This window comes from Leptidea sinapis, chromosome 1 (genome assembly GCF_905404315.1).
Source record: "Leptidea sinapis chromosome 1, ilLepSina1.1, whole genome shotgun sequence".
Classification (NCBI taxonomy): Eukaryota; Metazoa; Arthropoda; class Insecta; order Lepidoptera; family Pieridae; genus Leptidea; species Leptidea sinapis.
This window is the reverse complement of record NC_066265.1, coordinates 15762174-15778288: the sequence shown is the minus strand read 5'-3', so window position 1 is coordinate 15778288 and position 16115 is coordinate 15762174. Positions and strand designations below refer to the sequence as shown.

Here is a 16115-nt window from a genome sequence, read left to right as displayed (position 1 = left end):
ACGATAGTTTCATTAAGGTTCATTAAAAATTTTTTTCAATATTCGATATATTGATAATTTGTTATTATTAATAAACTGATGCTGAAATGTTCAATTCATATATAATGAGCAATTATTTTGCAAATGGTTTGTTGCTGAACCGGAATAAATCATATTATTTTTAGAGAACTCTTGACAAATCCATTATATTGTATGGGGTGTTTTTTGGGAATATTATACCTACCGATACCAATCTTAAAGTGTTTTCTATTTTCTAATTTATATGTATGTCATCACTCCTTCGGTCTCTGAAGGTAAATAGTGTAAGGAAACCTCCACAGTCCGGCGAAAAACATCAAATGTAAACACTAAATCGAGCTTGGCCAGCGTGATCGACTAGAGCCCGTTCATCCTTATAGTTTGACTAGTTCAAGACTAGGGTTACTCTAACCCTGTAACTGTGGAGACGTATATTACCATATAACCAGCTCTTTGGCTAGATAAGGGTAGGTAGCTAATGACGGACTGACTCATTCAGCTACGATATCAAAAAAAAAAATAATATGGATGTTGACGGCCTAGGGGCCTAGACCAGTGGTTAGTGACCCTGCCTTGAAATCCCGGTAGGTAGGTACAAACATTTATATGATGAATGTTTGTTTCCGAGGCATTGATATTTATGTAACTATATTGTATTAATGATAACGTTGTCTAGTATCCATACGAGTAGTACAGGCGATACTTACCTAGTCCTAAACAATTAAATCTACACTTAGATTAAGAATAACAGACGATGTTAAATTTATTTTTCAGTTTACCGTCTTATTACCATCGCTTCAACGGATACAATGTTAGATGTATTGCGTTTTAACATAACCGCTGATACTAAACGAAATTTAACGGACGGGGAAGTATTTGACTATCTCTATGGTAATCTCACAGATGACGAACTCAACAAAGACTATGTTGACGTGAACCTAATCGCCGATCCAAACATGAGACCGGTAGTCGATGCTACGATACAGAAAGTATATAAAACAGACTCTATGAGACGGTGGTGGCTTGAGGCGAACCGCAACGATCCGTTTTTGATTAATAAAACAATGGACCTCATGAAACAGTCTGTGTATGCCACTAGATATAGATTAGAGAAAACAAGGCCGTATCGAAAAGCGCGCGGCCATTTACCATCGTATCAAATCGCAATGTTATACAGTTCCCTGAATGAAATTAGGAATAAGATCGACGGCTTGATGAACACTATGATGAAGTTCCATCACACACACAAGTTCTTTTTCTATGTTCTTGTCTACGATAGAATCGTCAGCGCCAATATGGACGTCGAATATATTACGCAAAGAATGTTCCAGATTAATGCTAAAGCTCAGGAGATTGATGAAGATGATGTTCAGAAACCACCTTAATGTGGCGATTCCACTACATAAGGCTGAAGCAAACATGCTCATAACATACTTAATTTTAGCACTGAAATATATATAAGTAAATAAAATACTTTACACGAGTGATTAACTGTGTTTTCAGATTACATTTTTACGCGCTTTTTATTAGCTTCACCTGTATGTATGTTTGGTTGTAACCGACTCATTTGGGTGCGATTTTGACCCACTTTAAACTGCCAGATTTTGTTCAAACTTCGAAGATTTTTAGAGGATCGATGACAATACATTAATTTGATATATTTCATTAATTGTAAAATAATCTTTTTGTTAATTTATATAATTTTCATTTATCGTCTATGAGGCAGGAATTATAATAAGTCAATAATAAGTACTAACTAATATGTTTATTTTAAATTTATTTTCAATTTTTTTAGTCGGTTTTCTATAATAAGAGTGTTTTTTAGATTTTTTTAACTATTATTTATTATTTTTCTATATACCTATTATATCATAATTTGTAGATTTTAGTTTTTCAAATGAAATTTTTGTCAATTAATTCCTATTCATTATCTCTATATATAAAAATGAATTGCTGTTCGTTAGTCTCGCTAAAACTCGAGAACGGCTGTTTGGCTAATTTTGGTCTTGAATTATTTGTGGAAGTCCAGAGAAGGTTTAAAAGGTAAATAAATGTGAAAATGCTCGGAATAAAAACACAAAAGACACATCAAATAAAAACAATAATTTTGTTTTTCATTTGATGTGTCCCCCAGTCGTTCAGAAATCAAATTGAAAGAATAATTTAAAATGAATAACTAATTAGAATTTATATATTTCTAACTTTCTCAGGAGATAAAAATAAACTTAATTTTATATACAGAACAACGTCTGTCGGGTCAGCTATATAATTCCTGCTATATTTATGTGCATGTAAAGAGTGTAATCTATACTAATATATAAAGCTGCAGTGTTTGTTTGTTTGTTTGTTTGAACGCGGTAATCTCTGGTACTACGGGTCCGATTTGAATGATTCTTTCAGTGTTGGGTAGTCCATTTATCGAGGAAGGCTATAGGCTATGTTTTTTTAGGGATCCGTAATAAAATTGCTATTTTGTAACACAAGGTGTAAAATCGAAAACCTATTTTTGCGTGCGCTGCAAAAACTATTGACAATAGAACAAAATGATGTACAGGCTATATATAGGCAATATTATATTACTTATAAAACTATCGCGTGAATTATACTTTATATGGCAAAACAACGTTTGCCGGGTCAGCTAGTTTGTTCTAAAGTTGGAGTTGAAAAATATAGTTTAGTACGATAATTATTGGAAATGTTTAAACTTACAAGAGATGGGCTAGGAGTAAAAGTACGTAAGTGTGAGGTGTTAACAATTTTCTATGAAATACTTTTAGTTAAACAAGTGGACCCATCAAATATTGTTTCGCCATTTAATAAGGTACCCCGCGCCCGCTCATATAATTATATATATAGGTATTTCTTAGTCAAAAAATGTTCCGGATAAGTAATCACCAACATATCTTATACTACAAACCTTCTCCGAAACACGATGATCTTATATGTTATGCGTATTATTCCGATCCGTTCAGAATGTTTCGCAGTAAAACCGAAGGAAAAAACCGGCACTCCTTTTTTTAGAATCATTGATCAGCTTGCTTTATTGCCCAACCAGAGGTTGAACAAGCCAACAGAATCTTAGTCAGGTGTACGCCTGCCTTTAGGTAAGGTCAGGAAAAACTGCGCATGGCAGTTCATCCTATAACCAGTGGGAGGCTCATTTACACAGGATGTCGGCTAGATTATGGGTACCACAACGGCGCCTATTCCTGCCGTGAAGCAGTAAGTTGTTAGCTGTGTTTCGATTTCGGACCCGTAGCTAATGAAATTATGGGCAAATGAGACTAATCATCTTATAATATAGAATTTTTGGGATTTTCAAGAATCTTGAGCGGCTCTGGATTGTAAAGGGCAGGGCGTATCAATTACCATCAGCTGAACGTTCTGCTCGTCTCGTCCCTTATTGTCATAAAATAAAAAAAGTAGTTACATCGAAAGTGGGATATTGTGTCTTGTTTGCATCTACGCTTGCAAACAGCAAAATTAGACAAATGATTATTAATGAACACACGAGAGTCAAAGAAAACCAAGTTTGAAAAAAAAATTGAAAGCATTTAATAAACAATAACAGTGAAAATGAGTTACAACATGAACAACAAAGGAATGATAAACGATCAAATAATTTAATAAATAAAATTATAAAGATTAAAACTATTCATAATATATAAACTTAGATACATAATAATCGCATACATTACTTACTCCGTTCAACTTATTTCTAAACATTATATTAGGTACTATACAAAAACTTAAATTTATGTATAGGATTATGATTTTTGTAAAGACCGGTCACAATAATAGCCTGTTGACTGTTTTTATTTTACTTCTAACCTTAGATTAAGGATTGGTCTCCGCTGCGCACCAACTAGAAACCGCAGGCGTAGTCGCAAAGTGTGGCAACTAATAATTGAAACTAAAATGCCGGGTTGCGTAGTAAAGCTTTGCAATATTAATACTAGAAGAAATAAGAAAGACACTGGGATCACATATTATCAGTAAGTATTTTGTATTTTATTAATTTTAATGTTAATAATGTTAATAACACGAAGCGTATGTTACTAAATTTGAAAGATGCCATTGAGTGTCAAGATGCCACGCATACAAGTAACAAAAAATTGCCGTAATAAAAAAGCTATTGTTGTTAGGTAGTGCGGTATCTTATTGGAGCGCAGCGGAGACGATTAACCTAAGATTCTAACTTCAATTAGTTCTTTAATCTCTGACTGCAAGATAAAGCAACTAACCTGATATAAAAAATAAAATTACATTGAATTACAATATAATTAGATACCATTTCAAGATCTGAAAAAATGTTACATTACCACCAATATGTTTAAATACACCAAAAAAATACGGTTAGGTCCGTTCATCGTAAACATTGTTGTTGTAAACAACTTATATTGTTGTTTACGAACAATAATTTACAATTTTATTAATTTAATGAATATATAAACTTATAATTAATAGCGTCTGTAAGCCTATAATTAGAAAGTCAACTTAACTTACCATATTACATAGATTTATACACACATTGAAGCAATCAAATTGTAATATTCGAAAAAAGATGCCTGCTAATAAAAATATTCTATAAATTACATACTCTTATAAAAATGTAGGTTTTATTTCAAACGCCTCATACGATTAGAGACATTCACGTAGAGGGTTAAAGCGTACTTTAACGAAACCGCTTATTTTCTTAAGAGACACTACAGGATTGCAGAAGAACTGAAAATAATTCATGTTGTGATTTGGGCTCTGGCACCGCCAGTGTCATTCATCATACTAGATAGTAAAAATTTGGACAGATGAGTGTCATGAATAGCATGTGGCAATCAGCTCAAATAAAAACACATTATCAAACATAAATAACAGAGATTGTCTTAAACTAAACAAGAATACTTAAAAAGATACATTCATTGTGGTTACATTAACCCACCATTTTGAATTATTCATTGCTTTTTTTTTTAAATTTTGAATTAAGAATTATAGGTAAAAGGCGTTTAGTTTTAAATAATCAGATCATAATAAGTATCTCTTGAATTTATTAAACATATACCATATAACTGTTTTTTAGTTAAGTGTAACATAGTCGAAAACACTAATAGTTTTATGAACTTAATAATTAAACATACCTAATACATTTAACTTAACGGCTTTCACACAAATAAATTTTTTCGTCGCTAGTTTATGATATATGTATATGTATACCTATCAAAAAATTTTAGCAATCGGAACCAAACGATCTCGAATAATTTTATAGTTAATACTACGTGTATTTTGATTAATAATAAAGTTAATTTATTGGTCAACGTGATTTTTTTAAGTGAGGAACTAATAATTAAAAACTAATCACTGATCACAATTAATCGACTGTCAACACCAATATCACATATATTATAAAAAAAATGTCCTAACAGAGAAAATATAATTAAAAATAAAACACAATTACACACTTTACTTAGTCACCGCGCAGGTCTCAAAAATGCATGACACCAAGTAGTGATTCGAACCAGTTCCTAACCTACAATTCCAGCAAAGTGATAGAGGGGCAGACCGCCATTTTAATGACGTCAGACCTATTGAACGAATACTTAGATGCGTGTCGTGTGAATACAATTTATTTTTCTAGTCATGACTCCATTTTTTTCGTTGTGTAAAGAATTATGTAATAATATTACTAGGTATTTTAAATAAATGTATTTTTTATGTCAAGATTATCACGACTTTATTAAAACTGAAGATCATTTGTTAAAATATGTAAAATAAATTAATTTATTTTGATACTGACGGTACAACTGTTTTGTGACGTCATACAGGCGATAAGTAATAATATGATACGGTTCGTCCCTGTACTAATTTATGGAATTATAATCTCAAGTGTTACTAACCTTTCAATTGTTTTCGCTTTAATTTACATTCGCTTAATAAATTGTACTGAAATTTGCACTGGGAATAGTTTTAACCTATATAAATTAAGCCAAGCCTTCATTCTTTTTGCTCGTACTTTGCGTTCCTAGTGCGCATCATGACAGGGGTGCGCCAGCAGCGATGACGTGCACAGTAGGACTGCAATTTTTGTGTCACGATTTGCGTTCACAAAATTTTCAGTCCCAATTTTTCAATGATAATGATCACTATCTGTTTCTCCACGGTATAACATGTGTTCTTCAATAGCACGGTGGAATCTGCAATAATTCTTAGCATTACTCTTGCAACTCGTACACCTTCCTTAAAGGCCGGCAACGCTCCTGTGATTCCTCTGGTGTTGCAAGAGATTGTGGGCGGCGGTGATCACTTAACAACAGGTGACCCGTACGCTCGTTTGTCCTCCTATTCCATAAAAAAAAAAATATACAAAATTCAAGAGAATTGTTAAAAAACGTTTGTGTGGTAAAGGTTACTATTACATAAATGACTTTCCTAATGATACCACAGATTGGCAACGGAGCGACCGCCCTTGGGCTGTATAAATTATAAACTTGTTTGCATCGAAATTTTATTTTAAAAAAAGAAGCCCGCTTAATTTCTTACGCCCGTTCTCCTCAGTTCCGAATAAGGTTTAGTTTTTGACTTGCAATAAATAATTTCCTATACTATTTTGAATAAAAGTATTTGAATTTGAAAAAAGCCGCCACTGTGCATACGCTGCGTACTTCACAGAGGTTCTTGCAACATGCGGGGCACTTCTGATTACTGCTTGACTAGTCCTCAACACTATTTATTTCATCGCAACATAACACAACATAACGAAACAGATCATATTTTTGTGATTTTTGATTTACTTTTGCCCAAGCGTCCGATTCTATATGCAAAAAGCGTATTTGAGTTATTGTACTTATTTACATAAAATAATTTGTAAAACAAGACACTCGTACAACTAATATCTACATTACTAAAAATATATAAATAAGAAATCTTAAAATTATCACATCGCATGGCCTACAAAAGTATGAATTGTTTTAATATCAATATTTGGAGTATTTCTAATTAGCATCACGTTTCTAACACACAGACGGCTATGTAATATTTTTATTATATTAATTACACTATGTTAACACAGGTTAATGTCGATATCTTTAAAAGAGTATCCCTACTTTTATATACATAATTTCCATAACTTACAAACCTAATAGCCTTCCTAAATCGGCAGTGCGCCAGGGCACTAGATTTCTCAGATACACCAAAAGCGAGAGTGCCGTTCGGCACATTATTCCCTTACCAAATTCTGAGCCTTACTTTGTTTATAAGATGGTTTATTTTACATGGTCTTATAGCTTGTTTCAATAGCTTTCAGATACATTCACTCAAATCATCCTAATTATCTATTAAGACACGTAAAATAATCCACATTGAAAGAACGCTGCGTCAAAAATTACGCCGATCTGAGCCATATCGCTCGATCAGTTTCTCGGAAAGAAAATGGTACATGCTCCCGCTGCATCGTCCAGCATGGTCTGAAATTTACGTTAATTTACACGTTTTTATATAATCAATGGGCAAGTGACTGACGTCATGGGAAGACATGCGTTTCCGGCCTTTAAGGACTATGCTCCTTATCACGAAGGTCCCTATGTCGTATAGGTTCGGGAAAACAGCAACCGGTCATTTATTGCAAAAGTAGATGTGCGAGCCAAGAAACTTCCTGGGGAATTCGCGGTGCGGGAAATGCCAGGCTTAAACTAGACGGGGTATCCTATAAACGATTTACCTATTTTCCCTGACGATAAAAACGCCACCCTGTCCATGCATGGTTTGATAAAATTATGAAAAAAAAACAATTTTATGAAACTAAAATTGTCAGTTATCTCAAATTCAAAACACATTGTTCCCTACTTTATAGGAAATATTAAAGAGCTGGTATCACTCAGAGAACAACGTAACAAGCGATTCAGTTCTGGCCAATTGTTTTTGATAAGACGCTATGTCTAGACAAGTTAACAATCAATTTTGAGCCTATTAGTTATTATTAACAGTGCAAACAGAAATCAAAATATTTAATATCACGTGGGATTGTTTATTCTGTTCTTACGTCTTAACTTCCCAGCCAATCATGAAATTTTACAAATACATAGGGGTACATTTTATACCCAAATTTTTGAGCTTTCTTAAAGGTCGCGGGTAGAGTATAGTCATCATCATCATCATATTTCAGGATGACCGTGCCGTTCTTGAGTTATAGAAGTTTACACAGACAAAAATTTCAAAATCTTGTCTTGCCTTCTCTTTCTTAGCCGATTTCTTTGTTGATCTTGGTCGTCGTCAATACTACGATTTCACCTTCAAACTTGATCACGACACAAGACAGCAACGGTATCCGGTCAGTAATGTAATTGTTCAGCTACACATTTTCCCAGAATTATTCCAAGTTATAAAAAAGCCGTCGAAATATCCGGTAAACTCAAAAAAAGTTTATATTCCGCTAATATTGCTAATAATACATAATGGGATCATACATAAAATCACTCAAAATAATTATCATTTGGATTATAAAGTCCCGACATTTCTGGATACGTAATAAATTATTCTAAATCTATCCATACAATATATTAAAGTAGTTTTTTCATACTAAAACATCAATTGGTGAGTAGTTTATTGACGACAGGTCACTAAAGCCATATTATCGTAAAATACTTAAAACTAATTCTCTACTTTTTCTCTAACACCACGTATAAAGAAGCTTACTTACAGTAACAAACAATACCATTAATACTACAGAGTATTGTGTAATTTGCACTAACATTAATACTATAGAATAGAATACTTGCAAACATCAACCGGATGTTGAGCAATCACTGTATATTATGTCAAAAGTTACATCACTTGACATTTACTTCACTTTTAACATTATATCACACCCACTGTGCAGTGTATTAAATATTTATCAAAGTTCACAATCCCTGTTGTCTTCTAATCACAAAAGTTTTCATATTATATTAATATAAAATACAATAGGCATGATGAAAGAAGTAAAAAAAATAAGAGAAAATATATAACGCAATAATTCTCAAATAATAATCAGGTTTGATATTAATATTGAGATTAAATAAAAGAGTAAAATACGACAATTTTCCAGGTTAACCTAACCCAAAGCATGAATGGCGTCACAGTTCAATAAGTTGATTATTTCTCACGCGTTATTTATTTCTAAGGCGTTATATCATAAGCGATTTCCAAGATATTCAAAATATGTCATCATGCCTATTGTTAGGAAAAGTTGCTAAATAGAAAAGGGGTAAAAACATTTTTCCTTCCCATTGCAGCTAGGTTGAGTAACTTGCATTTTCATACGCGTCAGTCGAGGGACGCATGCTGTGAGGTGTAAGCCTCCTAGTCCTCCTTCCGCGTCTAGTTTTATCTGCAATTTCATTCCGTTTTGACACACACGATGAGCCCCTTCATCAATTTTGAACACCAAAAGAACCGCATCAAATTCAAGGAATGAAACACAAAATAATAAATGAGTTATCTCACAACGATGTCGTTAGACCTGACCGCTGACTGTGGGGATGTGAACCGGCGACCCTCATTGTGACTTCGGCTTGTGGGTCGTGTCCTTCGCGAAGAGGAACTCGAGCTCCGGCTTCGTCCGCGCGTACTTAATGAAATCGTCTGAAATTAAAAATACTTCAATTATAAATACAGCATACTTCAGGTTTTTCATATCTCGGTCAAAAAGAGCAAGGCCGGCCAATTATTTCATTTAAATTTGATCGAAGTCTTAAATTAAATTAAACGAAACACAGCTACACTATTTCACGTCGGTTTTAAGTGGGAGAGGGTATTTCTCCGGGCGTGCGGGCTTGTTTCATTTGTATCCCTTAGGAAGCAACATGGCATTGCGACTCATACAATAGGGTGTACAAATATCAAAGTTTTTTATGTAGGGGGGGGGGGGGGGGGGGCACACGGGCTCTTGGCTCACGAGATGGACAGTAGTGAGACAACCGCCCATGGACATCCGCAAACACGCGCGATGTATGCCGACCTTTAGGATAAGAGTATGTATTGTAGTGTATTGACATCTAGTCTGAACTGAGTATGTGTTAACAATCATTGTCACTATCATGACATCGACAGTGACATTAACCGTATCACGTTGAGTGTTATAGAAGGAATGCACAGTACAGCGGAAGGGCAGTTCCAATCGGCTATCGGTTGCGAGCGGATGTCCCCGGGTGTAGTGCTACATAGTAGGGATTAATTGTTTCACTCGTGACCAAACTTAGAACAGTACAGTGATACTCACCAAAAGTGATGTAGCCCTTCCCGTCAGGGTCAGCCTCTCGGAATGTCATTACGGTCTCCTCTGGTCCAAACCCCAGACACCGCGTCACCAACTCTTCGTAGTTCCTTTCATTCATCCGACCATACTCGTTGGGCGTGAATATCTACACAATATCAGACTTTTAATAACAAAACTAGATACACTAAATACACTTAAACTAAAACTACAAGCTATTATTTAAAGTACAAAACGTCTCTTATATATTACATTGTAATTGAAATGATTTGTAAAACGATGAAAATTTATTGAAGTAGGCGTAGGCCGTAATCCATAATTATGCAAAGAGTTTGGCGAGTTAACATGTCCTGAGGATGTCTCGTGTAGAGGCGAAACACGTGTCGAATTGTTTAAAGACAAATATTGGCGGAATTAACACTTGAGAAATAACCTAAAACATTTGGAAACGATGAAAATTTTAATCTTAACTTGAAAAAGTGGCAATGAGTTTCTTGCTACTTCATCTCATTAGCTCAACCCTTTACGAAGTAGCAGTAGATTGAATAAGAAAATTGTTTTCGCAAAATTCGCAAGTGACATTTCCGTGACCTACATGAATAAAATGATTTTGATTTGATTTGAGAAAGGCCTCCTCCAGCGAATTTAACTGTGTGTCTGCCATTAGCAGCCCTTCCCCAGTCTGATCCCGTTATCTTCCAACTTTCTATCCACCGTCTCAGAGGTCTCACTTATCTATAGAATCCGACATCATATAACCTCGTTGGCTGATTTGTTCCCGCACCGATATGACTTAGCAAGGTAAGTGCATACTCCCATATCAAGAGACGACAACACATCCGATGCGTCGAATGTCAATGATCGCTTTATCATTCTCCATCACATAAGTAACTTGCCCTTTGTCATGTTTGTATATATCCTTCTTCTTTGCGTGTGTTGACAGTGAACTCCTCCTTAACGGCTGGATTAATACTAATACACTAGCTGCAGCGCCCGCAGAAATAGGCGCTGTTGTGGTACCCATAATCTAGCCGGCATCCTGTGCAAAGGAGCCTCCCACTGGTTTTTGAGATGGAGTTACCTTGAAGGCGTAGAGCAGCGTGACGGACAGCGGCTCGTGCTGGCACGCGAGGAAGCAGGCGCAAACCAAGTAGTCGGGGAAGTACACCAGCTCAGTTCCATGCTGAAACACACGAGTTAACATGAACATACGGTATTGTTTATAAGTAAGCCAAAACACACTTATGTTACATATATTAAAACCATAAGTCTACTTTACTTTAATTCCATAGCCAATCAAACCAAACAGCACTCGCACGGAACGCGAGAGGTCGTGCGTTTCTATTCAAATACCATATTCGTACATATGCAATGTACGAATATGTCAACAATAAAATGAAGTAATTTATTGAAGTAGGCGTTACTTTGCGGAAATCCATAGTCATCCAAATGTTTTGAGTTTTCTTTAGTGTTAATTCCGCCAATATTTGTCTTCAAACAACTCGACACTCGCCAAACTCTGGTAAGAGTCAATATCTCCTGAGGATGCCTTGTGTAGATGCGAAACACGTGTCGAATTGTTTGAAGACAAATATTGGCGAAATTAACACTTAAAGAAAACTCAAAACATTTGGATAAAGTGAAGTAATTGTAAATTCTAATAAGCGCTTATTGTGAAGAAGCCTGTTTTTCTACGACCTAAAACTTTTATGTATATATATAACCCAAAACCGTATTCGCCAATCGCCAGTACAGCAAGCAACCACTGGGCTATACGGGTCAATTAATGTCGTTTTATGCCAGCGTCTCTCATGTAATTCCTGTACTAATGTAGTTGCGGTGAGCATTTTTTTTTATTGAAAAGGAGGACAAACGAGCGTACGGGTCACTTGGTGTTAAGTGATCACCGCCGCCAACATTCTCTTGCAACACCAGATTAGTCACAGGAGCGTTGCCGACCTTTGAGGGAGGTGTCCGCGCATTTTTTTGAAGGTACCCATGTCGTATCGTCCCGGAAACACCGCACTAGGTAGTTGATTCCACAACTTTGTAGAACATGCAAGAAAGTTTCTTGAAAACCGCAGTGTGGAGTATCACAAAACGTCCAGATGGTGGGGATGACATCCTAACTTGGGGCGTGTTGTCCAAAGGCGGAATGCATATATAATTAGCTAACAGAACACCATGTTCTATCGGATCTGACCAGAGAAGGCTACTCACATGCAGAAATATATCGTAGAGACGCTTTGCGTCTCTGTTGTAGGGCAGACCTAACCAACTCGCGAAGGTGTTGTAGTCTACCCAGCGCGTCTTGGAGGCTAGCGATGGGTTCACCAGCTCCAACTCCCGGTTGTTGGTCGACAGACTGAAATTGCAATTATTATAACGTATTTTTTTTTATGAAAATAAGGGACGAGACGAGCAAGACGTTCAGCTGATGGTAATTGATACGCCCTAGATATTACAATGCAGTTCCGCTCAGGATTCTCGAAAAACCAAAAAATTGTCACCTTGAGACATAAGATGTTAAGTCTCATTTGCCCAGTAATTTCACTAGCTACGGCACCCTTCAGGCCGAAACACAGTAATATTTACACATTACTGCTTCACTGCAGAAATAGGCGCCGTTGTGGTACCCATAATCTAGCCGAGAGTTGAGTATTTATTATATAAAGTACATATAGTCCAGTCATTATAGTAAGTTCACCTCGGAATATCTCACCTAACCTCACTCTACCATATGTAGGTTTTGAGAAAACTTTTAGGGTGCCAATATACAAGTATTTACAGGCTTACAGCTGGGTATCTCGAATTCCGAGATTCTTACCTAATTTAAGCTTGAATGACTGGACTAATACGGAATATTGGTTACTTTAAATTAATAGATAATGATAAAGTTTTCGAGTAGGCTTTATTAGTTCACATTTTATTTGATTTGTAATTATATTATCTCATTGAGCATTGACTAAAATAAATACACCATTTTCGTTCGTACAACTTAAATATAGAAAAATGCTGGACGTTTGCTTGTCACAAGAAAGATGATTGCATTAAGAGAAGCGGGGTTTATTTAAACCCAGACTCTGCGAAAAAAAATCAATTGTAACTAATCGATAGGTAACCTTATAGTGAGAAAATATATCTTTGTCTCTGGCCCCTATATAAATCTTACAAGTTGCGGACAGTCGAAAGAAGCGATTCCTGCGCTATCACTCAGACTGAACCGTTTCTTAGCAATTATAGTGGGCAGCTTAATGGGGTACACATACCACTACATAAAGCACCTATTCACAATCCGCACAAGGGACTGACCCAAGTCGAAGACGAAACGGTCACTCATGCAATTCTGGAATACTGGCGTTCCCGGATAAGGGCCAGATATCCCCAAAAATATGAGGTCGTTCGAGAAATCTGTGGTCATCATCCCAGGAAGGTTCTTAAGATCAGGAGCTGGGAATAAGCAGCCAACCTGCGCGCAAAATCGACCCAATCAAAAGATTTTATAGTGGAAAAGGGAGCCACTACACCAGGGGTCGGCAGTAGTTTTAGGTGGGGTCCAGACACTGTGGGAAAATTTGAACGAGGTCCAGAATAAAATTACTGATAGTAATTAAGTGTTACCAATTTATTGTACGGTATTAAATTCAGAATTATGTAACGTAAGGTCTAAAATTTATGTGAGAAACTGAACCGACAGTCTTGTACTAGTTTTTTATTGTTTAATTCTCTTGAAGAACAACAAATTCAAAGTGTGTCTTCAAAGTTGGCGTCCGTTAATCACGAACGATATTTGTTATTAATAAAGATGTTTCACATACGTACTTCGAGCCAAACATAGTGGCCAAATTGATAGGTAGTTTTTTGCAATTTTCATATTTTTCTTTATCATAATATTAATAAAAAAAAAATTTTAAAATATTATTCCAATATATAAAGGTATAGGTCCGAGGTTCGACATTCGTCCGCAAACGGACCGCAGTCCGCCAGTTGCCGACCCTTGCACAACACCATACCATATATTGTTCACAAATAAAATTTAAAAACAAAATTTTATGAACGATACGGGACTCGAACCCACGACCTCTCGCGTTCCGTGCGAGTGCTCACCCAACTGAGCTAACCGTTCGAGTGACGTATCGTCATAAAATCTTGTATGCTTTGTTCAACTCTTAGTTTGTGGCTTCATCTACAGGATCTACTTTACAGTTGATAACCTGCTCAACCCCAATATTTGCATATTAGGAAATTGACTTGAGATGTCGCTCTTGCCAATCTAATTTTCAAATTTTATTTGTGTATTAATCCCAGAAGTGAAGGTTATCACTTTAAAATTATAACAAATTCCATATATTATTGCCACATTTCCGTACGCAGCCCGAAAGAACAGTAGCTAAATAAGTACCCCAACGAAGCCCGCAGCTCGGTGATGTCTCTCAAGTGCGCGGCTCCCGGGATGCCCAGCTGTTTGGCTCTCTGCTGAAGCTTACAGTCGTCGTATGTGTAATCCAGCACCGGGATACCCAGAGCCCTGAAACATGATTTTTATAATATAATAATATGTTTATTTTCAGATAATTAAGATCCATTGTTAGTAAACTTATAATCTATTTGTGTTAGCAATTTTATCTACGAAGGGACATATTTTTATTAAATGGCCAACATACGGACAGTGCGTGTGGTGTCGCACCAGAATAGCACCACGCCATCTCCTCCCGCGGGTGTCGTAAGAGGCGACTAAGGGATACAAACAACGGAGGATGGGCAGCAGCGTCCTTCGTTAAGAGCAATCACTTACTGCGATCGCCAACCCGCCTGCCAACAAGCATGGCGACTATGGCAAAAAACCCCCCAAAATATGATCGTCGTAGAAATCTTTGGTGGAGGCCTTTGTCCAGCAGTGGACGTCGTCCGGCTGATAATACCGACAGCCCCCCTGTCGGCTATCGCCTTCAGATAACTGTTACTGACTGCCTCGTATTCGGCGGAGTAAAGAAGCCGCTTTTTTAGGTATAACGGCGTAAAGCTATCCTATGCGTGTGCTAGCCCTAATAAACAAACTGACGCGCTAAAAAAACGTGACAACTCCAACAGTGCTCTGAAGGCGTTGTTATACTGGACTCGCAGGGAGTTCTACGATTTATTAGTGTAGTACGCCCACAGGCTACTCGAGTAGAGCGATGTGCAGTACGCTTTATAAAAGAGTTATTTTTACTTCAGTCGAGCAACGCGTGAATCTACGTGCTATCATATTCGCTCCAACCGACAGCGCCCTGCGTTCCCTCTTGATATCTACATCATCTTTTAAGTCTTCGGTTACAAAGTGCCAAAGATATAAACTGCTCTACTCTTTATAGAGGTTCACCGTTAAGTTTTATTAGTGGTACGACTCTTGGACAGTTGTTACCAGCCTTAAATACCATGACGTCACTTTTGTTTGCATTGTATAGGAGACTACCATTTATATACTCACTACACTAATTATCCAATTGTTGTGAGTTCCGCTACCCTTCAGCTTCCCTTCTTGAGTGTAAATTCCGCTAAGATTAGTCTTCAATCAAATCGACACGTGACGTGTCTCGCGCCAGAATTCGGCGAGTCAACATCTCCTGAGGATCCCTCGTGTCGGCGAAAATTGACGAATTTATTGAAGACGAATCTTATGGGGAATTTAGACTCAAGAAGGCAATCACTTGGATAATTATGGATTTCCGCAAAATAACGCCTTATTTGATAAATTTAATTTAATTAAACTATACAGTTACCCAAAATTCAACTATATCACTAAAAATACCTCATATTTCTGTAATTACAAGATAGAAGAAAAATTAATAGTGTGTGATACACCAGTATTACAGTT

At 36.4% G+C, this 16115-nt stretch overlaps 1 protein-coding gene across 2 annotated transcripts in view; it reads right to left on the bottom strand.

The window, feature by feature from the left end:
* Window positions 1-3549: 3549 nt before the first annotated feature.
* Window positions 3550-16115, bottom strand: part of LOC126965323 (lysophosphatidylcholine acyltransferase) — a 60058-nt gene continuing 47492 nt past the window's right edge. For both annotated transcript variants that reach the window (XM_050808868.1, XM_050808876.1), the window contains 5 exons: window positions 14661-14786; window positions 12479-12623; window positions 11340-11441; window positions 10265-10406; window positions 3550-9627 (listed from right to left, as the gene is read on the bottom strand). In XM_050808868.1, coding sequence (XP_050664825.1) covers window positions 9542-9627; window positions 10265-10406; window positions 11340-11441; window positions 12479-12623; window positions 14661-14786 — 601 coding nt within the window. In that variant the 3' untranslated portion in view covers window positions 3550-9541. The remainder of the gene's footprint in view (window positions 9628-10264; window positions 10407-11339; window positions 11442-12478; window positions 12624-14660; window positions 14787-16115) is intronic.